Source organism: Argiope bruennichi, chromosome 8 (assembly GCF_947563725.1).
Source record: "Argiope bruennichi chromosome 8, qqArgBrue1.1, whole genome shotgun sequence".
Taxonomy (NCBI): domain Eukaryota; kingdom Metazoa; phylum Arthropoda; class Arachnida; order Araneae; family Araneidae; genus Argiope; species Argiope bruennichi.
Genome location: NC_079158.1, coordinates 59,501,068 through 59,524,845, shown reverse-complemented (window position 1 = coordinate 59,524,845; position 23,778 = coordinate 59,501,068). Strand labels below are relative to the sequence as shown.

At 27.6% G+C, this 23,778-nt stretch overlaps 1 protein-coding gene across 1 annotated transcript; it reads right to left on the bottom strand.

The window, feature by feature from the left end:
* Positions 1-753: 753 nt before the first annotated feature.
* On the bottom strand, positions 754-13,378 carry LOC129981054 (cholinephosphotransferase 1-like). The gene is made up of 10 exons (XM_056091681.1): positions 13,151-13,378; positions 11,891-12,040; positions 8,964-9,093; positions 8,511-8,655; positions 7,525-7,666; positions 6,567-6,651; positions 5,834-5,971; positions 5,568-5,717; positions 4,195-4,326; positions 754-2,907 (listed from the first exon to the last, which is right to left on the bottom strand). The coding sequence occupies exons 2-10, from the start codon at positions 12,028-12,030 to the stop codon at positions 2,698-2,700; spliced, it is 1,272 nt and encodes a 423-aa protein (XP_055947656.1). The 5' UTR covers positions 12,031-12,040; positions 13,151-13,378; the 3' UTR covers positions 754-2,697.
* Between the last annotated feature and the right edge of the window lie 10,400 nt (positions 13,379-23,778).

Here is a 23,778-nt window from a genome sequence, read left to right as displayed (position 1 = left end):
TTTTAAAGCATAAGAAAAGGATAGAATACTTTATGAAATCCCCATTACAAAGGCTAAATTTTGAAGTTTTGTAAAAACATATTTTCCATATCTTTAATTTCTGGAATTTTAAATAATTCAAAAATGTATAGAAAGCTGAATTTGCATTAAAGATAAGTATTTAACTTTTGAAGTTAAATACTTAAAACTTCATAATTAGTCTTAATAAATATTTTTTAATGTTAACTACTTGATTTAATTAGTTTAAGAAGAAATGTACTCATAATACTTTAATTGTCAGTCGATATGATTATAAAATATGGCTTTCATAAAAACTTGAAAATTTTTTAATACTTTAGCTAAAAATCCCAAGTTTCAATTCAGAATCCAATTATTCATTTTTAAGCACTTAAAGATTCCACTGTATTTGAATTAAAGGCTGGTGTGGAAAACTTTTTATAAACAATAATAAACTAGCATTTGAAAAAAAAAGATTTATCTGAATTTAACATATATAATATATCAAAATAGAAAGTAACTTTTACACGAAAGGAAGTTATATAAAAGTTACTTGATACATAGTAATTCAAGTTAAAATTCCAAAAAAATTAAAGCCGACTTTTCTGATTCATACAATTTGATAAGTTAGAAAATTTTTCATACCAAAAAAATCTTTAAAACCACTTTCTCTTAACACCTACAATCAAACTCACAGATTTTTTATTTCTCTGAATAACGGACTTAAATTAGAAGGAAAAAAAAAAACTCATACTATAATTTTAAAATGCCCTGTTTATTGGTGTTTTCAAAATCTGTACAATTATGAAAGACAGAAATTTCATAACAAGAAGGAAAAAAAAAAGTATATTTGAACTTAAAAAAAAAAACTATAAAAAGCAACATTGAATGTGAAAGCATATTTCATTTTGTCACAGTAATAAATATATATATATAGAAAAAAATCAAAGACATGCTATCATATAAAACATTTCTAAATTATTAAAAAGATCCACAAAAATTTTGATCATATAGAAATTCTGATAATAAAAATTTTATACATCTCTTTAAAAACTATTTGCCAAATAAATTATAATATAAACAGTATTAAAATGCAATAATTAAGACTAGTATAACAAGTTTTAATGAAGTGGTTGTTAAAACCATTTCATTTCATTATAGATATTTCATATTAACCCTCCAACAAAGTTAAAATATTTCTCATTTTGTATAGATCTAAAGTATTGAAAGTTTTTTCCCCTTCTTAAAAAATATATAACTGTTAAATAATAGCTTGGAATAATAAAAAAATTTTTTCAATATGCTTTAACTTGCTGAACTGTTTCTTCAATTTTATGTAAATTTTCTTAAAGTTCCATGTTTAAGAAATTTCAATGCTTTCCTGTATACATAAAAAAAAATAAATTCAGTTTGGTCTTCAGCTAATTTATCAGAATACAAAGTTATTAGGACCCTTGGAGGGTTGAACATTAACAGAGACTAGAATTTTAAAACATTTTCAGTAGAATAAATAAATATAAATTGAACACAATTCCAGCAGTGTAACAATGTTAATATTTCAAATTGCAAAATAAATATAAAAAGGATTTTCCCCATAAACGTAAGGTACATCAACGTTTTCAAGTAATACAGTATCAAATACAGTTCATGTAAAATTTTGAAAAATTCTTTTAATATAAAAAGAATTATAAAAGCAGTTTTTCCTTGAAAATGATTTATACTTTGTATCTAATAATACTTTCAAAGTATGTTTTTTTTAATCAATCACAAAGTCTCAATTTAATTTTCTGTAAAAGGAATACAGGGTGAACACTAAGCTTTTTCTTAATATCAAAACTTTAGAACAAAATAATGGTAATAAATTAATGTGATACATAGTCCTGCACGAAGCTTTTTTATAAAATCAAATAATTAGCACCAATATGGGAGGAATTGCAATGCACTTTTTGGTTCTGTATATCAAATCTGCTATTTTTCTTCAAAGTAATTTGTTTCTATGGCTGCAACATCATGATACTAAAATATTGAAAGCTAGGATTAAACAGTTCAAAGTTAAATGCAAGACAGTATTATAATAAGAACGAGAATACCACCTCAACATTGTTCAAGCAACAAAGAGGTACACATTTAAATTGGTCTTGTCATAAATTCAATAACCAAATTTAAGAAACAAACATATAAATAAAATAATGTTCAAACTTTTTTTATTATGATTAAGGAAAAAACTTCAAGCTCATCCTGTATAACAGATCCTTTAAAATTACAAAAACATTAAAACCAAGAAGCAACGCAATTAATTTTACAATGATCACATATCTCTCAATAAATATACACAATCACAGTATATATGCAGTCAGCATGGATTGAATAAATAAAATGCATGTTGATATGAAAGTAGTGTATATTTATACAATGTATCTTAGTGGATACCGGTCATTTATTTCATATTCTCACTAATATACATCATTGCAAATTAATGTATAACATCAATGCACTAATGATTCACAGTGTAAGTAGACCTCTCTTTTAAGATTTATTAATATAATAAAGCTTGCAATTCTAAACTGGCTTGTTTGTTCTAAATTTGTACTTGTTATATTCTCCCTCTTTTCTAGACTCGAAGAGAATTCGAATGTGAATCAAGATCCACATATAGTAACGCTTCAGAATTTCCCCCCTTTTTCAACTGGAGCTTTCTTTTCAATCATCAGAGTGTAAATCTAATTTTTTTGCAGATCCAAGAATTTCATTGTTGTTCAAGCCATTGACGTACACACCTTCACTGTGTTTGGAGTGGAATTTGGGATGGCCAGGTGGATACTTCAAAGTGAAGATGTAAGCGTCTAATGCTTCTCGCAAATCCCAACTTATGTAAGTGAAATAACGAGCCACATCCATCAGATTGTAAACCTATATGGATAACAAGAACCGAGTTAATTTCACCCACAAGAACCTAATACAAAAATCATATAAGGTTCTGAGATTCTAACAATTATTCAGTGGAATTTTATTAATACAAAACTTACAAGACTACAATAAGAATTATTTTAAGATAAACAGTCTAATAAAAAAGAACATAGCAATAGAAAAAATGGCAATTATTAAGAGAAAAAGGATAGCAAAAGTCAAGATTTATTTTTTAAATTTAATTTTTATTAAAGCAGAATTTTAATAAATAAAATGTAACAATAAAATTTAAGAATTTCACACAAAATTATTTTGATAAATAAGTAAATCACAATCTGCAATAGGATAAAACAACTATAAAACAGAATTATAAAATAAACAGTATAATTCATATCTGCTTAAAATTTTCTAAAAATCTTTTTGACTGAAATACACTGCACAACAGGAAAGTCTTTGAATGAATTAAGGGTCTTAAACTATTAATTTACAATCACAGAAGACACAAGGTGTAAAAGTATTAAAACTTAAAAAATGCATTTTTTAAATTCTGACTCAGAATTATTAAAAACAAATTCGAATCATATCAAAAAAAAGTTAAAAAGACAAAAACATAAATTAGAGTTAAAAATATTTTGAATTAGTCAAGATCCACTAAAATTGAGAAAAATGTAAGTATATTGGTAATTTATATCAGAATAAAAACCTAACATAATCTGAGCTTATATCAAGTATTAAATGGTACTTTTGTTTATTCATTTTACTAATTATGAGAATATTTGTAAGAGATTCTCAACTGCTAATGTTTCTAATCTATCATATCAGTATTAAAAATAAATCTAAAATATCACAACATACAAAGGATTATTAACTCAATGTTTGTAGTCTAACCTACAATATTGATCGATAAAGATACAGGAAACAATAATTCCATATTTCTAGAAAGCTTTCTTAACATTTTATAAAAAAATAAAAAAAAGATATTGTGAAGTCAAAAGATCCCCTGCATACCCTCACAAGTTAAAATATAATTTTATAATATAAACAATGAAAGCAAACACGCACGATGCATTTTTGAAATTAAATGGAAAGTAAATTACATCTCTAATTTTTTTTGTAGTGGATATATTTAAATATCTAAAAAGATATAATACCTGCAAAATAAATATCATCCTTAAAACCATCTTTATATCATAAAATGAATGTTAAATTGAAAAGCTGCAACAGTAATTATCTTAATCCAGAATAATAATCTGTATGCTAAAAACCAATCAAAAAATTATCAGAACTTACCAAACCACAAAGCAAAGCTGTACATGCTGGCAACATGTACGAAGTGGGCAAATAAGTATTTAAACACAAAAGAAAAGGAGCAACAAGGCTACTGTCCCAAAGTTCCACATCAGCATACGTAACATTAGCAATCTAAATAAATGAGAAGATATATATGAATGTCTATTTATATGCATATAAATTTTTAAGAACCATTCCACAAATGAAGATATTCAACTGGCAACCGATTTGAAAATACCCAATTAGTAAAAGAAAATATTGTTGAAAATATTTGAATTGCATTTTTTGTTTCATGCAGGGGAAGAAAAACACTTTCAAAATTATAATGTTTTATAATATACCAGTTATTTTTCAGAATTTAAATAATAAATTATTCTTCAAAACAGGTCAAGAACTTACCACTTTTTCACTTAAATTATTAAATCGATGTGAATATTATAGTTATACAAATAATGCAATTGCCCACAGAATTAAGTACTAAAAAAAGATTGAGACATTCATTTCACAAAAGAATTTCATTTAAGTGTAAAAAATATAAAATGACTATAATTGCATTATTGCTTTATTTTCTGGGAATTTGTACCATAGGAACTACAAGCAAAGTATTCAATGATTACATTGTTTCTATGACTATGCTCCAAAAGCTACAATTGAATATTATCCTTAAAGTATCATACGAATTATAATAAGTTCATGAGATTCAGATATCTCCAAATTAGTTTTAACATGATAATGTTTACAATTTACTATATGTATATTGTATCATGCAATATGCATGATGAAAATAACTTCAAAATGTTCTATTAAGGCAGACCTATGAACTTAAGGCTTTCAAATCTGCCATGCACTTACTTCTTAAATAATAAATGTTCAGATAAAAAAACCTCTCCAAAATTCTGATTAAATTTTTAGTTAATAATTAACTAAAATTTTCATATTTTCCTTAACAATTTTAGAATATATTCATGCATAAAAACCATTTTTATAAACCTTTAAAAAGAAATAGAAATTTTTAAAAAATTCAATGACACCAACCTTATTTCTCTCTATATATTTTTAATTTAAATTTAAAAATATCTTTAAATATATTTCTTTCGTTGTTTTAGTAATGCATTTATACTTGCAAGCATTTAAATGATCTAGGATATATTACTTTATGCGCATATGGTACTGGCATATAATTAATATAAATTAAAAATATATAAAGACACAAATCAACTCTAAAACATCATCAGATGGTATTTTCATCTAGAGATTTATATCTTCTTAAAAATTTTATAATTTTTTGTAATGAAATAGTAAAAACTTTTTTAACTATCCTAAAATATCCAGTATATTTTAAATGTTTTACTGAATCATAACGTAATACTAACCACAAGTTTCATAGTCAGTTTTGCATATGCCAGACCAAATGCAATTATAAAGATGGATGGACTAGAGTGAAAAAGTCCCGAGGCATAAGCTTTGGCAGCAAAGAGAGTCAAAATGGAAACAGGAACAACAGGATTCCATATCTGGATACCCTAAAATGGATTATTTACATTCATTATAAACATTAACAGATAAGCCATAGACACGACACAAAAAGAGTCATGAAACTAAGATATTATAAAAAGTCAAACAATTAAATAAAAAATACCATTTTCCTTGGAACTTTTACATATTCATCAAGAGGGGTTTTATTTCCAAGTACATATCCAATGTTGGTGATTATGGTACCACACATGCTCAGTAATGACAAAAATCCAAGTATCAGTCTTAACTCTAAACCAAAGATCTAAAAAAAAGAAATTATTAGTAATGGTTAGAGTAGCTACATAATTGTTTATTAAAAATATAAAAATAGAAGTTTTCCTATGTATTTAATTATAAGAACACTCAAAATACATTGTGGAAAAAAGCATGTTTTCTATAGTATACAGTTTCTGTAGTAGAAATAATTTTTTGAACAAGAAATCTAAGAAAAAAAATCATAAAAGCATGATATATATATATATATATATATAAATGCTTTAAATTTAAAATTGTATCATGCTTGTATCAATATTTTAATTTTCTTGAAAGTTAAAATTTTTCCTGATCGATGTTTCATTGCGATTTAATTAATCTAATATATTTATCATTATGAATAAGTTAATAGATCACTAAGAACTTTTAAAACTAATTTTTGTTAACAAAATAAATCATATTATAATATTATATTCAAAGCCTAAAGCTAAAAGGTTGAAAAGCCAAAAATTATTGAAGTTCCTTAAAAAGAAATAGGAATTTCAAATACATTAATAATAAAATTTACTTCTTTAAGCTTTTAAAAAGACAAAAAGCTACAAGATATTTTTAAAATAAACTATAATAATGATAAAATTAATTACTGTTGATCGCCAAAGCTGTTGTCCATAATAAGCAGTCAATAAGTGAACCAACATTACCGAGAACTGTATTTCAGATACATCTATCCTAAAGAAGATAAAAAGATACTTTTTTAAAACTCATTTTTACAAATAAGTGATAGAATTTAAAAAGTGCTGTATATTTTTAGTAATCTGAATTTTATTCCGCTCTAGATTTTCAGTTTTTGTGCATTTAAAAATAATAATGTGATTTTGGTATACAATAAAAAATGTATATCTTAGCAGATTGACTAATATTTCTGTTGACGATCAAATGGAAGAAAATGGAAGGAAAATAGCGAGTATTTGATATTTTTAATGATAAATGGTTGATGCAAAAGAGAAAATAAATTGATCTGTGTTTCTTAATATGTGCGATGAGCATAAAGAATAACAATGTAGTGATGGAAGCAGAACTTTTTATATTTTATCAACAACAAACGTATCGATCAAACAACCACTTTCCAACAGCAGTTTTAATTTATCTGTGAAATATCAGCAGATTTACTGCTAAAATTCTGAAAAGTATTTCCTTTCATTTATTCTTAATTAACCTTACTTTCATTTTCCAAGTTCAAAATAGTTACAATTTTTTTTTTTTATCTAACTTGAAAAGTGGATACAATTTAAAGAAGTTCAAAAGTCCCAATATAAATAAATTAGATTTTAATTTCAGCAGTTAGTTTGTAGCAGTTTCATCAAACTGGACTGAAATCATAAATAGTTTGTCTATCTTGGCGAAATTTTACAATAAAATAAAAGAATACATATAATACACTACATCTCTTAAACTTTAATGCTATACTATGCTTTAACTATTTATGCTATTATAAATCTGAAAATAATGTTAAATATTTTTTCTTTATGATTTTAACACCCTATTCAAAAAAAATTTTATAAAGGAAAATCTAAGTTTTTCCAATAGAAATTTGAAACTTACTTTCCAAAAATCATAACATGTGTCACATGATCTTGCCAATGAGCACTATAAAATACCAGCATTGAGACAATAAAAAATAAAAACATGAGTAATGGCAAATTAATCAACTGGCAGGCAGCAGAGGTAGTTAAACACACAAACACTGCAAAAGAATTAAAAAATATTTTAGACAAATATAATAAATTTTGTAACAATTAAAAAATTATGAATATGTTATATCAATTTTTATCTTCATTATTTTAAAACACAAAATTATCATTATTCCATCTCTTATTTCTCATAAGATTTTAATAAAACTTGAATAGTCAATTCATAATTTTATATAGCCAAGATTCTAGTTGAGAATAGAAAGCAATGTTCCTTCTTTTTCAAACCATTATAAGATTTGTGTTGTTCTTTAATATGCCCATTAGGTTTATTTATTCTTATTTTCTCTCATTAAACAATTAAATCTATCCATCAAACAAGGAGCAGTACAATATTACAGAGAGAATAAAACTACCTACAAAGCAATTAAGGACCAATTAGTCCTTCTCAGGAAGGGGAGGGTTTGTAAAATCATAATGTCTTAGCAGGACAATACTGACACAAATCTATTCAGAGAAAAATTTTAATGGTGCAGCATCTGTACCACAAATGAAAATATTAACAAAAGACTAATTCTTTGATAAGATCTTTATATGTTAACTGGAATTTTAGAAGATACATGAGAGCTTTTAAACAGCAGTTAATCAAAATATTGTAACAACTGAGGTCAGTATTTCAATGTAAGGCCAAAAAGTAATGTTTTGTTACAACTATGATAAATATTTGTTAATCAATAATTATTATTTGTTAACCAATAGAGGATTTATTTCATCCTCTAATGTAACAGATATTTTAACATAATCAAAATGGGCATTATTAGGATGATTACATTATGCTATAATATGTTTCATTAAACTACACAAATGGTTCACTGAACTAAAATTCGAATGACAGCATACCAGTGGAAATGGCATCACAACCATGATCGTAGACTTCTTCTATCTGCGTATCTTGAACTTTTATAGCTTGTTTCCCATCCAAGGCATCAAGCGTTTGATAAAGAAAAACCCCAACAGCACATAATACATATACCCATGAAGGAGCCTAAATAAAATTTCAAAAATAGTAAATTTTTAAAAAATTACTACTTTAAAAGGAATTTACAAATGTTTATATCCACTAAATAATTTTATATAAAGCATATTCTTCTATTTATCTGAGAGACTAAGTATACGTATCTTCTCATTTATTAAAATATAACTATTTTCAAAATATGCATGTAGATCAAGAGAGATCGTAAAATATAAATCCCATAACTGAAATATTTCAGAACAATATATTTTAAATCCAATGATAAAATGAATATAAATTTTAAAATTACTTTTATACAAAATTATTAACAACATATTTACCTCAACCCTTGCATCAGGACTGTAGTACAAAAATGTCAAACAACAACCAAGGTTAATAGATAACCCAAGACAAGTCAGAACACAAGGTGCTACTTGCATAGGAACATATTTTGATAATCGCATCCAGAATCTGAAATAAATTCACAATTTTAGAAGCATGCAAAAAGAAAATATAAAAAATTAAGATTTATCAAATAATAAAACTTAATAATAGAATAATTTAATAAGGTAAATATTAATATGCACATTAAAATAATTTATCTTTTAATTTGAAAATATATATTATGTGATAGAATAGTAGAGAAAATCTGGATATAATAAGGTTGAAAAAGTATATATAACTACTAATTAGTCAATAATACTTAATAATTAGCTATTTTTCTTTCATATTACAATCTAAAATTAAAAAAAGATATCCTAAATTAAAAAAATAATTTCACATCTGATATTTTGTGAAATATTAATTGCAAGGTTTCAGTTCAATAGCAGATAAGTAGTATGACATAATTATGCGGCTAAGTGATCCTAGGTAATTTCAAGGTTATATCTAAACAAGACATATTTTGTAGTTCAAGTTTTTTTTTTTTGTGATAAAAGACATAAAACAGTGCTAAAAAGCATGTCATATTTATAAGCCTCATTCAGTTTTGCAAATGTAATAAAATCTCTATTTAGAATATTTGGAGAGTGTCCTGGAAAAGAAACTATTTGTACAATATTTGATTTAATAGACAAATACGATTTACTGATGAGTTATTTTCAGAATAACAAAGGTAGCTAATTTGCACATTTGAAAAAAAAAAAATGCAAAATTTGTGCATTTTAGTAGTTAATAAGTATGTGCATTCTCATGTTGGTTGTATAAACCATTCACTTTGTCTAATTTATCATGTATAAACTTTTTATTGGAAAGTTTAACAATGATTTAATAAATAATGGTATGGTTAATAATCAGCTAATGGCAATTAGAGTAATGTAATAAGAAAAATATTTAAATCTTTGCCCATGTCTAATACAAGTCAGAAATAAAAGGATACTATGCGATGCTGAGTGATATGGCATTCAATGCACTATAGCTATGTCAAAAATATTTTTAAATATAAATTGGCACAGCTATTTAAAATTTACAATAATGTAGCAATGAATTTAATTAAAACGAATTTTGTTAACAGCTTCAAACAAAATGTCTGTAAAGAATACTTCAAAATTTATAATACAATATAAAATAAATCTATGTGATAATTGATATATTAAATAATATTCAGGGAACAATATAGTCTATACTAAAATTAGAAATCAGAAAGCAGGCTAGAACAAAATTTATCTTAAGATAAGATACACTTTGCTCTGTTGGATACAACCTGCTCTATTTCTTCTCAATACTTCAACTACAGCCACGCACAACAGCCATAAAACCATGCTCTCCAAAATAAAGCTGTAAAATTTAAACTTTGATAAAACAAAGGTATTAAAATTTGGAATAAAATAAAAATCATAATGAACAAGTCTTGATAAAATGATTTGAAACAAAAAGATTAGAATTAATCCTAAATTGATGCTTCTTTTACTAAGCAAATTTTAAATTATGGCTGGTTGTTGAAGGGAAAAGGAGAAATTTAACAACTCAAATATTTTGAAATAATTAAAATATTGTCTTTAAAATAAGTAATAATATTACTTAATATTAATCCATCATAATAAACAATTTCTTTTTAATCTTAAGATTAACTAAGTATAAATTATTAGGGTGAAATAATTATTGTTTGAAGTTTCTGAACTAAATATATTAAGTCTCTAATAATTAAATAAACTAATATTGCTCATTAACTAAGAAACACATTTTCTAAATTGAAAGAGATTTAAACTTTAGAATAATATAAATTAATGATAATATTAGCATTTTGGTTCAAAATTTCCATATATTTCAACATCACGTGAAAATACAAGGTTTATACTGCTTCATTTAAAATAATTGCAGCTATTCAACTCATTAACTTTATATATATATATATATAAATGCTAGGAATTATAGAATATTATAGGTGAATAATTTAACATTTATTTATGTATGTCTTAAGGCTATAGAAACAGTCTAAAACCACATTTTCATTTAAGATATAAAATATCATTACATAGAAGATTGTCTAAATTTATTCCGTATAAAATTCTGTGAGAATATATCAGTTACTTTTAAACACATTAAAATCATACTAGGACTATTTAAATGGGTATGAGAACTTTCATTATAATATCAAGCTGTGGTCTCCCATAAGATTATGAAAAATCTGAGAATATTGTGTTCTCCATCATCATATTGATAATTCTTTGTTTCTTTTGATAGCCATTATGACGGATACCTTTCTTAATTTAGCAAGCTATCTATTCCATAAAAAAAAAAAAAAAAAAAAATTAAGTTTCACCAACATTTAGCAACGGCACTATATTCTCAAAACTATTCTGCTTTTGATTATGGATATTTTTGGTATTTTAAGAACATATAGTGTTTACTAAACCATTGTACATATGCATTACATAATGTATATGATTGTACAGTTTTTCATAAAAGATTTTGTAAAAAAAAACCCTTATTAATAACTAATTTTTTAAATTATTATTGTATTACATAACATATTTATATTTTATTATAATATAAAAGTTCTATTTAAAAATGTAATTAAAGACCATAAAATATTTCATCCTTTAATTATAAGAACTCAATTTAAGAATATTGATTTTTAATTAGAAAATACTTATATGACAAATATATTTTTGAGTCTTGTGCGGTACAAAACTTTAAAATCACCGACATAGAAAATTAAAACTTGAGAAGAAATATCACATAAAGAGCATTGGGGAAAGAAAAAAAAAAGGGAAAAAAAAACAAATAAAGTTACTGCATAAATAGTTTTTTTTTTTTAATAACATACTTTTGTAAAAAGAGAAGTTCTAAAAATGAGCCAGCTGTAGCATTATAAATGTATGGTTTTTTAGTTAAAACATCCATCTGTTCTGGCAACAGTATCCATCCTGGATTGCTTACAGAATTTTTTGCTTCTTTAACATACATGTCTGTTCAGCTGTAAATTGAAAAAAAAAATCTCTTTGAGAAACAATAATACTTCTCTATAATTACAATCCAAGTAGAAAATATGAAATTATGGATGACATACCGCAAAGGAAGGATAAGAAATAACTAGAATTAATATTTACAGAGAATATTTATAATGAAAAACATACTATAAAAAATTTAAAAAATACTGTCAATACTACATAAAATTTATACACAATATCATAATCAAATCACTGACCTAGAACATTTCAATACAGAGATAATAACAGTATTCACTATTTATTTTCATATAGGTTTTACAAAGAATGAACAAATTCATTTTCACAAACAATAATTTTTATTTTTTCCAAGATATTTTTAATATGAGAAATTTATATATATTAAATTTATAATGCCTGTCAAATTTTCATCTTCAGAATGTTTTGAACTAACATTTATATTTAAACAGTAAAATACAGCAAAAAATAAATAAATAAAAAAAATGAAGCACTAGTGTACATCTTTACTACGGTAATTTGATAAAATACTTAATTAAATTATTTTAGTGAAATATGAATAAAAGTATTACAAGGCGGTAATCATCTTATATTATGATTAATTAATAATCAGACATAACAAAATATTTATAAGGGCACCTAAATACATCAGGTATTAAGATTTAAAAGTTCACACTGAAGGTGAAATAATTCAAGTTTGATCTGCATATTTTCGGACATTCAGAACAGATAATTATAGGTTCTGCATGTCCGTATTTTTATGTTTTTAAATGAAATATTTAGTAAAACTTTTACACAACAAAACTTAATTACACAGAAAAAAATCAATATCAAAAATTAAGTCCTTTAATTGGTAAGAAAATTTTTAATTTCTCCCATAAAATAAATCTTATATATTATTTTTAAAATAATGATAATATTTACAGAATTAAATACTGTTTTCAATAATAAATCGGAATTAACCAGTTGCGGCATATTTTGCGGTTATTAAAATCTTATATATCAGCTACTAAATAAAGTATTTTTAGCAGCGGATAAAATAGACTAATAAATCAACGATAATTGGAGATCAATAAAACAACTACATAATCGATTTTTATAAAATCAATTATTTTTCATACCGAAATTTTCACGTAAAGAGCACTCCTCCGGTTAATGAGATTTTAGAATTTTCCAGAAAAATTAAAGGTTCCGTCCAACGAAATGAGAACGAGCACAATAAATAAGGCAACGAACGTGAAGCGCTAAGTAATGAGTGGAATCTACAAAGACTTAGTGGTTTTTCTTCTCTCACCCTAAGCATAAAATTAACGAATCCAATGAAATCTAATTCAAAACTGAATCACCACAGCTAACCTTCCGTCTTTTTCTGTGTGCTTGAGCTAATCAAACGTCACTGTAGGTTTCGCTATGATTGGTCTAAGGATTGTGACGTAACGCTAGCGAGTCGCGAGTTCGATTGCGCTGTGGTTTTCTTTTCTTTTTTTGTTTTTGTTTTTCTTTTGTCTACCTTCAAAGACAAGGAGTGCATTGAAATTTTTATTGCTGGCGATATTATGATTCAATGAAAGTAAATAAATAATTACTGACAAAGCTAGTGCTTTGTTTTGTAGAGAGAAAACACAAACTTGTTCAATAATTTCTATGTTGCTCACATATGATGGTTTCACTTAAATATCTTTCATATTTTATATTGAGTATTGTTCATTGGAAAATTCAGAAGATCACATAAAAAAATAATGATCTACTTATTTTTAATTGCTCAATTTATGGAGTTTTGGAAATAATCATAGAATTTCTGATAACCAATTAAACGCATGAATAATGATTTTTTAACAAACATATATGTATTGATATTTTTTATTTTATTTATTTTTTCGCATTAATGAATTAATAATAGAAATAAAAAATCTTTTTAGTATACTTACAAAAATTTTAAGAATTTATTTTTTTATTAAAATTTTTTAACTTAAACTTTTGCTATATCTCTGCTAATAATTAAAGAACTTGTAACTGTGTATATGTCTGTTGGCATTCTACAAACTTTCAAACCGTAAGCCGCTAAATTTGACTCAAATATACTGGAAGGAAGAAATAGTATCTCAAAGAGATTGTTTTGAAATATTAATTACAATTTTAACTAATTAAAATTTTAAAAAGGCTTTGCATTTAAATAAGATTTATTTTTCCTAAAACATTATTGCAAAAAAAGTTTAATATCATTTTAAATTTGAAGAAGCATTTTTTAATGATAACAATTTATCCTACATTTTTTTTCTTAATGCTGGCTTTTTTAAAAAAAAAATTTTATGCATTTATAAATTTTTTATTTTATTTAATTAACTTTTTTTTTAAATTCTTAAAAACTCTTCATCGTTGCAATAAAATTCAAGCCATTTTTACTATTTTTCATTACATATTTAATTGTAGGGTTTTTTGTCCATTGTTGGAAGCTAAGTAAGGAGGACTCTGTTAATTATTTGCTCAGTTTACATGTGGAATAAATAAAGTTTCACTTGCGCGAAAGACAAAGACAATTAGAAGATATATTGCCCAGACAGTTATTGTTCTTTTAACGGCACTACAATGTCGTTGGACTTACCTCCATTAGGAAGGTTCGTATTCGCAATAAACAGAACGGATGTAAAGCTTTTAAAATAAAACGACTTTAATATTTGCATAATTTGCTGTTTAAAAACACTTTGTTATGGGAAATTATGAACATCAAGTTATGCTTAAGAGATTTAATTGAATTTAAATACAAACAATATTCTTGGAAAACCAACTAGCTAGAATTCACACAATACTTGAACTATTAAGATATCTCTTCTGTACTGCGAATTTGTAATACCTAATTCAGTAGTTTTTATGAAACAAAAATTCATAAATGTTTCAACAATTTTTACTTGAAACAGCATTTGCGGAATAAATGATCGATTATCATCAGTGCTCAAAGTTTCGCCAATCAATCGCCAAAGTTCACCCAAATGAATCTTTCAGGTTTTGATTTATAGACTTATTGTCTCATTAATCTCGTTCGAAGGCCCCCTCTTTTATTCTGGATTATGAAGTACCTCCTACTTCTACGTAGTTATGTACTGGATGCGGAAGTGTTATATTTTGCATTGCGATGCAACGGTTCCCAATTTTTCGTTAGAGGTCCACAAGTGGGTTGCGGATAATGTATTAGTGGATCTCGAACAGCCTTTTCGTATTTATTTTAGGCGCTGATTTCCGAAAATTGAAAGCGAAAACCAATGGATCAGAAACTTTTTTTGAAGAAGACTGCAGAAAGGGAGAGAAAATGAAGAAGACCCGTTAATTGAATAATTATCATGTGATCCGATTCTAAAATCGATTTTTAGAATATCATTATTCGTTTGGTCTTCATAGGTATTCAGCAACACTATCTAGCAATCGCCATATTTGCATTTATCTAAATGCAAATGCTGAACTAAAATGCCGTTTCAGCAGATTTTTTTTATGAAACCATATAAATTCAAAATATCTTCTCATGGCCTTTTTTTCCCCTGCATTCTGCCTTCCTCTTAAGACTGCGACATTACAATTACAAAAAAAAAAAAAAAAAAAAATCTTGATAATGGTGAAAAAAATGGAAAAATGGATGGAAATGGATTTTTGTAACATCAGGAAGAATGAAAGATAAAATACTCCATGCTTATTTCTCATAAAATCAAAGAATGTTTTGCACTCTCACACACATACAACTAGCCGTCTTTGGTGACCAGCTGGTTCGCCAAGTTTAATGCTTAGTAAATATTTCAATTTAATATTTTTTTGTGACCTGGTCCTCAGAAAATATTTTCAAGCGACAAATTTTAATATGCATTCATTTTATTTTAGAAGTCTTATACGGTTCTGCTCATTGTGCTATGTATTTAACTGATTTTCTGTTCTATAAATGCAATTATATTAGGAAAGAGCAACAGTGTATAAATATAAACTGACTTTAAGAATATTTTACAATTGCTTGATTCTGAAGTTAAACCTTAGTTGTAAGCTACGAATACTGTAGACGGTTTCTATTGTATTTGTTCTTTCACATAGTTAATTTTTAAAACAATTCTTTCTTTAAAAATTGAAATTTGTCCCCACTTCTCATATTCTTGATATATTAATTTGCTTTCCATTAATATTTTGAGTTTGAAGTGTAATGTCGAAACAGTCAAATTTTGCGCCTTAAACCTCCAAACATAGAGATAGACCCATTTATGAAAATAAAACGCTTCATTAAGTGATAATGCATGACATACAGGGGGACGTCACAGAATTTGTTCTGGAATTACTGACGCTAAAATCATTGATAAACTCGACAGATGATAGCGACGTAGCATCCTGCCCTTTGATTCTGTTTTATTACGTAGGAGAACCTCGAAAGAATATGAAATTTTATCGAACGAAACGAAGGTTTCCTGTGACGTCACTTCGTTTATCGTATCGTTGGCACCCAGTTAATAGTTCCAAAGTATAAGGAGATTTTACGCAAGAATTATCATCATGTTGGCTCCTTTTTGTTTTCCCTTTTGAACTGAATGAAAGGATATATAATATTTTTGATTTTTTTCGCTTCATAAAACGTGATTTATCAGTATATAAACGTGAAGATATCAATAAGCATAACAAGCAGATGTTATAACAAATAAATATTGTTTTTAAAATGATATTGAAAATCGTTTGCTTTTTGTTTTTTATTTCTTGACATTTTTAATTTTCCAGATGCTTTTTCTTGTAGATGTTCAAACAAAAATCCCTACTGGTTTCGGAAATCTTACAAATAATGACTCAGATTTCCAATTTTGATCACAGATATCAGGAAAAAGTAGAGAATTTTCACCCAACTCTCGCCTAACTTCTGAATTTTTAGAGGCAAAGCGTTCTGTTGAAATTCGAGAATAGATAAAATAACTTTTACAAATTTGCGGGCTGATAATCTATGTGTTTAAAATAATTAAAGTTGCCAAAAGAAGATATTTAAAATAGTTAAAGCCTACTAAAGAAGCAGAACCTCAAATTTAGCCATCATTAAGGGCATTAGGAGGTGCTGAAATTATTTCGAAACAAATCAGTTAGCCGCCCTGCTTATCAGGAAAGCTTGCACTTCGAGTCCTTTCATCTCCCCCCCCCCTTCCCTGCTCCCATTTTCTCACATTTTCAAATTTGGTGTAAATTTTAAATTAAAAAAAATCATGGTACACATACTGAAAACTTTTTCATGTATTTATTTTTATAGTTTTTGAAAATGAGACTATACTTAGCACCACTTTTATGTAATCCCTGTAGAAACTTTTTCCCTTTCTGTTAATGCTGCCAGAAAAATGAATAATTTTATAATTGCATAGGACAGCAAAAATGAATATTGGTTTGTAGAAGAAGCAGAAATATTTTTGGTTAACAAATAAAATATATATATATATATAAACAATAAACAATAATTTAAAACAGAGACTTGCGAAAATAGAAATTGCAATTCCAGAGGGAATCCCGAAAAGCAATTTTTAATAACTTCGTATCTTCAAACGATCTGAGATTAAATCTGCAAAAGCCGTTAAAATAAATTCCGAGATTTCGAAAAAAAAAAAAAAATGAATATAGTTTCCGAAATAAAGTTTAATCTTTAGAGTTTTCTGGAAATTTCACAGCTCTCTTTTTCTTCTCATTTCTTCGCATTTGGATTATTTTTAGACGGATTGGAAAATTTTCATTCTGAAATCGAAAGACGTTGCAAGTTCTATTTTCGAATTTTATAGTTTAAAAGTTTCTCATCGATTGTTTTAGCGTAGTTCATTAGAATGAAAGTTTTCGAAGTTTAATTTTCTTAAATTCGAAAAACCACTTATTCCTTTTTTTATTTTAGCTTTCGATTTGCGATGTAAAGACCACCTGTACATTTGAGATGCATATATTTCAGATGTAAAGACAATCTAACCTTTATATCTGAAATGCATCGTTCTTATACATCTCGGGCATTAATTGCGAACTATACAGATTATTCATTTCTACTCACATTATGTAAGAACGGAAACAATTATTATACAAACTCGATGTCTAGATATAATTAAATAATCAATTAAATCACACTTTCTAATTTAAATAATACATTAATGATTTCTGTTACATGATGTTTTACTTTCTCGTATAGAGTAGAGAAAATATTATAATCGTCAAAAAACTCCAGAATTTGACGAATCTCCACCTTTTAGACCTCCCTAAGTTCGAAACACACATTTTTAGAAAAATGTCTTTTTATGTCTATGACAAAGATAACTAAAAAACGCTCTGATCTAGAAGAATGAAATTTGGTATACATTCTTTATACCAAATTTGCAGATTTCTATCAAAATTTGAGTAAAATATGTTTAAAGGAAGCTGCTTGTCCGGCTGTTCGAATATAATTTAACACGATAATTACACAAGGAAGAGAGCTAGATATATAAAATTCGGTATACAGAATTAACATCTATTGTTTAGAGTCCTTTCAAATGTTGACCCAAATCCAACAAGGAATTGGCTGTCTGTCAGTCTGTACTTTCTGGAAGTAAATGTGATGACTCAAAGAGAAATGACTTAAATATTTCAAATTTGGTCTGGGATTTTGTGACTACAATTGTAGTACTGTGCCAAAGTTTTGTCTAAGGCGTCTAATCACAAATTCGATTTTTGGATGCTGTTAACCGCATGCTGCGTATAATCGCCAAATAACTCGCCAAGGATCACATGATAGCTTCAGTAAAAATACTATTTTCAAGTCAAAGTTATTATTTCGTAACTATTATACACCTATGCTATGTGTCACAAAGTCCTCCAATCTTTGACTTTGAAATCCGACAGCAGCGACCGCTGTATTCTAGTCAGTTGATACCGATACCTCCTACTAAAAACACCAACACATGGTCTTCGGGTTAGACTGTAAACTGAAATTTAAAATGCCTTTAATTCTAAGTGTTATTTATGTTTATTTTATGTGCGTGAAGTGTGTGTAAACGTTTCGTCTCAAAGAATGTGGATTATTTGTGCAAAAGTGATATTATTACTCATCTATAGTGGCAGTCCTGGAATATAAGGTAAATCTAATTACCTTATTCGAATTAGATTTTTTCTTCATTTTTTGCTGATAAAATTATATTATTCAAGGCATTCTCTTGGATAACACATTTATTAGAAAATATGCAAGAAAGTTTTGGGGAGACTACTCCCAATTGTTTTATTTCAGTAATTTGCGAAAATCCGTATTTTATAAAATTACTTTTTTGTATGCGAAATATATAAAAAGAATTGTAATCGCCAAAAAATCCGAACTCAGATTTTGGCGAATTTCGGTTCAGGCCTCTCGAGTCCAAAAAACACACTCTGGAAATTATGTCTGTCTGTCTTTAAACACAAGAACACCAAAAAAAACGTTTTGAGCTAGAAGAATGAAATTTAGTAGGCTGTCTTGGTTTTTGAAATTTGAAAATTTTTAAAAAAATGTGAACAAAATCCATTCTGGCGAAATCTATCAATCCAGCTATCCATATAAAAAATGTAAAAGTGAACTCAACAACTACAAAATGATCTAGACAGATTAGTATATAAGTTTAGAACCTTCTTAAATTCTTATCAAATTCGGAACAAAATATGTTAAAGGTACTTTCTAACGATAATTTACGATAACTCAAAAGTCACTGGCCTAAATTGATGAAATTTTGTATTTTTTTGTGACTACTATTATAGTTTGTCAGATTGTGGTTTCCATCTCTTCTGATTCTTATATAATGTTGCTTCTCATCACGAATAGTCTCATCGTACGAAAGATCGTTTTACGATCAGCTCTATTCGATGCTGATCGGATGCCGAGTCAGCGATCCCAGAGCTCAGTGACAAACTTGGCGACCATCTGGCGACTTGCCGACGACTTCTGTGACAAAATAGATAATACTGGAATCTTCCAGAATTTTTGTGATAGAACCAACAGGAGCTATGCCTGTTGTTCCAGAACCTTCTCTGCCAGCGTCCGGTAACAATAAAAGACTGGCAGTCTCAAGCTGAAGCCAGTCGGGTATCGAGTCATGGATAGAGTGCTCGAGAGGTTTAGTGTCGCAAAACGAGTCAACGACGAATAGTTGGATCAGTCCAGTGAAGAGCAAGCTTTGTGTGTAGCTCAAGCAATTGCTGAATTGTGCTGTGGGCCGAGTCCTGGTGTTTATCGTAGAAGCAGCATCGAGTCGTGTGAGGAGTAGCTGCCAGTTGTGTAATAGTGAGTCGGCAGTTGAATACAGCTAAAGCGAGGAGACAGCGGAGAATTGCAGCGTTTGGAGAGACTGTAGAGAGTAGCTACGGATATTCCCTCCTCCTGCTGAATTCTGTTTGGCCGCTTTATATGCTGTGGTTGTTATTATTACCGATTACTACTTGTGGGTTACTGTTTGTTGTACTGTGCTGTTGTGTGTTGCCTGTGTTCGTCTCGGCTGTATATTTGTTCCCTGCATGTTCTTGTTTTCGTGCTTAATAAAAGTCGTCGTTTGTCACTGAGACCTGCTGATTGTTTTCACACCATACAGCCATTACAAGCGAACTCGGTGACTTTATGGACTTAGTGGAATTGAAGTTCCGTAACAATATTAAACAATGTTAGAGATTAATTGCCAAAAAAATCACTATAGATCATAAACTAGAATCAATAAACATGTTAAGATTGAAATTGAAGATCGATCTTCCGTAACTATATTTCGCTAACGGCATGCAGTTAATACACAAGTACTGGTTTTCTTTATTACACTATATGCGTGGAAAAAAAAAATCGAAGTGCTCGTGGCATTCACGGCTTTGAACACGACCCACAATTTTGAGCAATGGGGGGGGGGGGGGATAAAACCTTTATTAGAGTACAGGAGAAAATTTCGAGAAGACCATCCTCGTTGATTTATTTTTTATGACGCATGTCTGTGCAGCATTCTTGTTTGTATACACTATTATTTAAGCAAATGTTCAATGCTTATAAACTAAACATTGAATATATACATATCGTTTGCCACGGATTCTGAAACCCTCCGTGCATTTGCGCATGCGTTAGTATGGGTTTAATTCGTCAAAATAGATGTGAGAGGAAAAACAAAAGGAGTAGATGTTTACATCTATACTTATAATAAAGCTCAATGTGTGTGTGTGTGTGTGTTGGCGCTCTACAGGCCAGACCGTTTGACATACAGCTACCAAATTTGGTACATGTATACCTTGGTGGTCGGGATGTGCACCTGGGGTTTCTTTTTTCGAATTTTTAATTAGAATTTTAATTATTAATTAAAAACTAACTTTCCCGCCAAAAAAATCTTCAATTTTCCCCACCGCCAACTTTTTCGCCAAAAAAATCTTCCATTATCCCCAGCGCCAAACAAGAAAGGCTTTTATTTTCTCCCAACAGTAATGAGGCTAGGGTTAAAATTTTTCGGCGGATTATTTCAATCGGTTCTGTTTATTTTCTTAATGTTTGATGCATTTAAAATTAAACATTGTTAATGAATCAATCTTTCAGATTCATTCTGAAGTACTTTTGAATTAAAATAAAACAGAATAAAAAAAATTAAAAATTTCTAATCCGCATAGCGTTACCCCAACTGGCGTAGAAAAAATCACGTATTTGCGTTACGTAACCGGCGAAGAAAATTCACGCATGCGCATTCTGTTCTGATTGTTGCCATGACAACGTTATCAATGGATGATTTAAATTATTTTTGGGTTAGTTGCATGCTTTTGTAATTAAATTGTATTTATGTTAGTTATATATTTTTTGTATATGCTTATAGTTTTAAGTACATCATTGTTTAAGTAGTTTTTTTAAAACCTGTTTTCAACCGTTTATTTTAAACGATTCGTTTTATTTTCTTAGTGTTTGATGCATTTAAATTTAAACATTGTTAATGAATCGATCTGCTCATAATGAATCTAAGAAAATTTTGTTGACCAACTCTTGAGATATTACATAAATTAAAACAGATATTCTTTAGTGCCCATAAAGTTTAAACGCTGAGTGACTCTATTTACAGTAATCAGATTATAAAAAAATGCTTTGTTTCAGTAAAAAATATTATTATATTAATTGAAAATAAATTCTTTCCACTTTAATTTAAAGCATAACTTCTACCGTTTTCAACCGTTTATTTTAAACGATTCGTTTTATTTTCTTAGTGTTTGATGCATTTAAATTAAAACATTGTTAATTAATCGATCTGCTTATAATGAATCTAAGAAAATTTTGTTGACCAACTCATGAGATATTACATAAATTTAAAAAGATATTCTTTGGTGCCCATAAAGTTTAAACGCTGAGTGACTCTATTTTCAGTAATCAGATTATAAAAAAATGCTTTGTTTCACTAAAAAATATTATTATATTAATTGAAGATAAATTCTTTCCACTTTAATTTAAAGCATAAATTCTGCGGGTGCTAACAGAAAATGAGAGAGATACATATTACGTTATGACTGAAGGCCTTTATAATATTATGAATGAATTATATGATAATCAAAATTTGAAGTTTTAAAATATTTTGATGAAGAAGCTATTAAAGTAGAAATTGCATAAAATATTTAATTATTAAAATTTTAAATAACATTAAGATTGGCGAACCGGCTGGTCGCCAAAGGCGGCTAGTTTAACAATAAAGTAAACTCCGATTACTCACAGACTAAATTAAAATAAAATAATAAGATCAGAAACGACGCGATACTCGCATACACGTGAAAAATATTGAGCGAAAAAATATCTAATGAGCGAGAATTAGGGATTGCAATATCGGACCAAAATTTCAACACCGGTATTCGGTATTTTTTAGATCTTAATACCGGGATACCGGTTTTAATACCGGTATAGGAAATTTTAGAAAAAGAAAGAAAACATAAGTGTTTCTTTGTTTTATTTGCCAGTTTTATTAGAGAGTGTAAATATCACAAAAAATAATTTGCAACTTATAAATTATAACACTATATATAAAGAATCACAAAAAAGTAAAGGAACATCTTATTTATTTAAATCACAAAAAAGTGTAAGTATCACTATTTAGTCTGTGTTACTATTACAAATTTTTGAAAAGTGATCGTGATCTTAAAAAACATAATGTATCAATTGTACTGTCATTAAGCCTGAAAAGTAATTTTGTGCAAAAATTACCAGCTGCCAAAAACGCTCTTTCGGCATCTACGCTATTTGGTGGTAGTGTTAGCAATGCTCGATATACTTTTTCCAAGTATTTACCTCTAAATCCCTCATCTTCAAATAAATCGATTTCTCGTCGGATGGTTTTGGATATAGCTGATTTCTGTATTGTATTTGGATTCGTTGAATTTTTTTTATTTATTGCTAATTCTAATTTTTGTTTAAGAGACAATTCCTTTTCATTATCGACATGAGTATCATCATAATCATCGATAACTGAACCGAATTCTTCTAAATGTGGATAGGTTTGCGGGTAAAAAAATTTAAGAAAATTTACTATATACTTAATCAGATTTGAATTGGTTATTTTCTTTTCTTCTTTTTCATTTTCATTTTTAAAATCATAATAATTATGCAAATACCATAAGACATTTTCTATTTCGGTTTGCCTTTCTTCTGTTCGATTTTTCAATGTAATATATAATTCTTCAGATAGTGATGTGTGCTGTTCTTGCAGTGACTGCAACATGAAATTTATTGTTGAATTAGCTGTTAATAAATTAGAATCTCTTCGACATAATGCCTTAATAATCAGTTTTA

Bases quoted from the DNA above. Each gene is read 5' to 3' on its own strand.
- LOC129981054 (XM_056091681.1), bottom strand. From the start codon at position 12,030: ATGTATGTTAAAGAAGCAAAAAATTCTGTAAGCAATCCAGGATGGATA. The intron at 9,094-11,890 runs GTATGTTATTAA...AATTTATTTCAG, and splicing joins GAACTTCTCTTTTTACAAAA to ATTCTGGATGCGATTATCAA. The intron at 4,327-5,567 runs GTTAGTATTACG...TCATTTATTTAG, and splicing joins AACTGACTATGAAACTTGTG to ATTGCTAATGTTACGTATGC.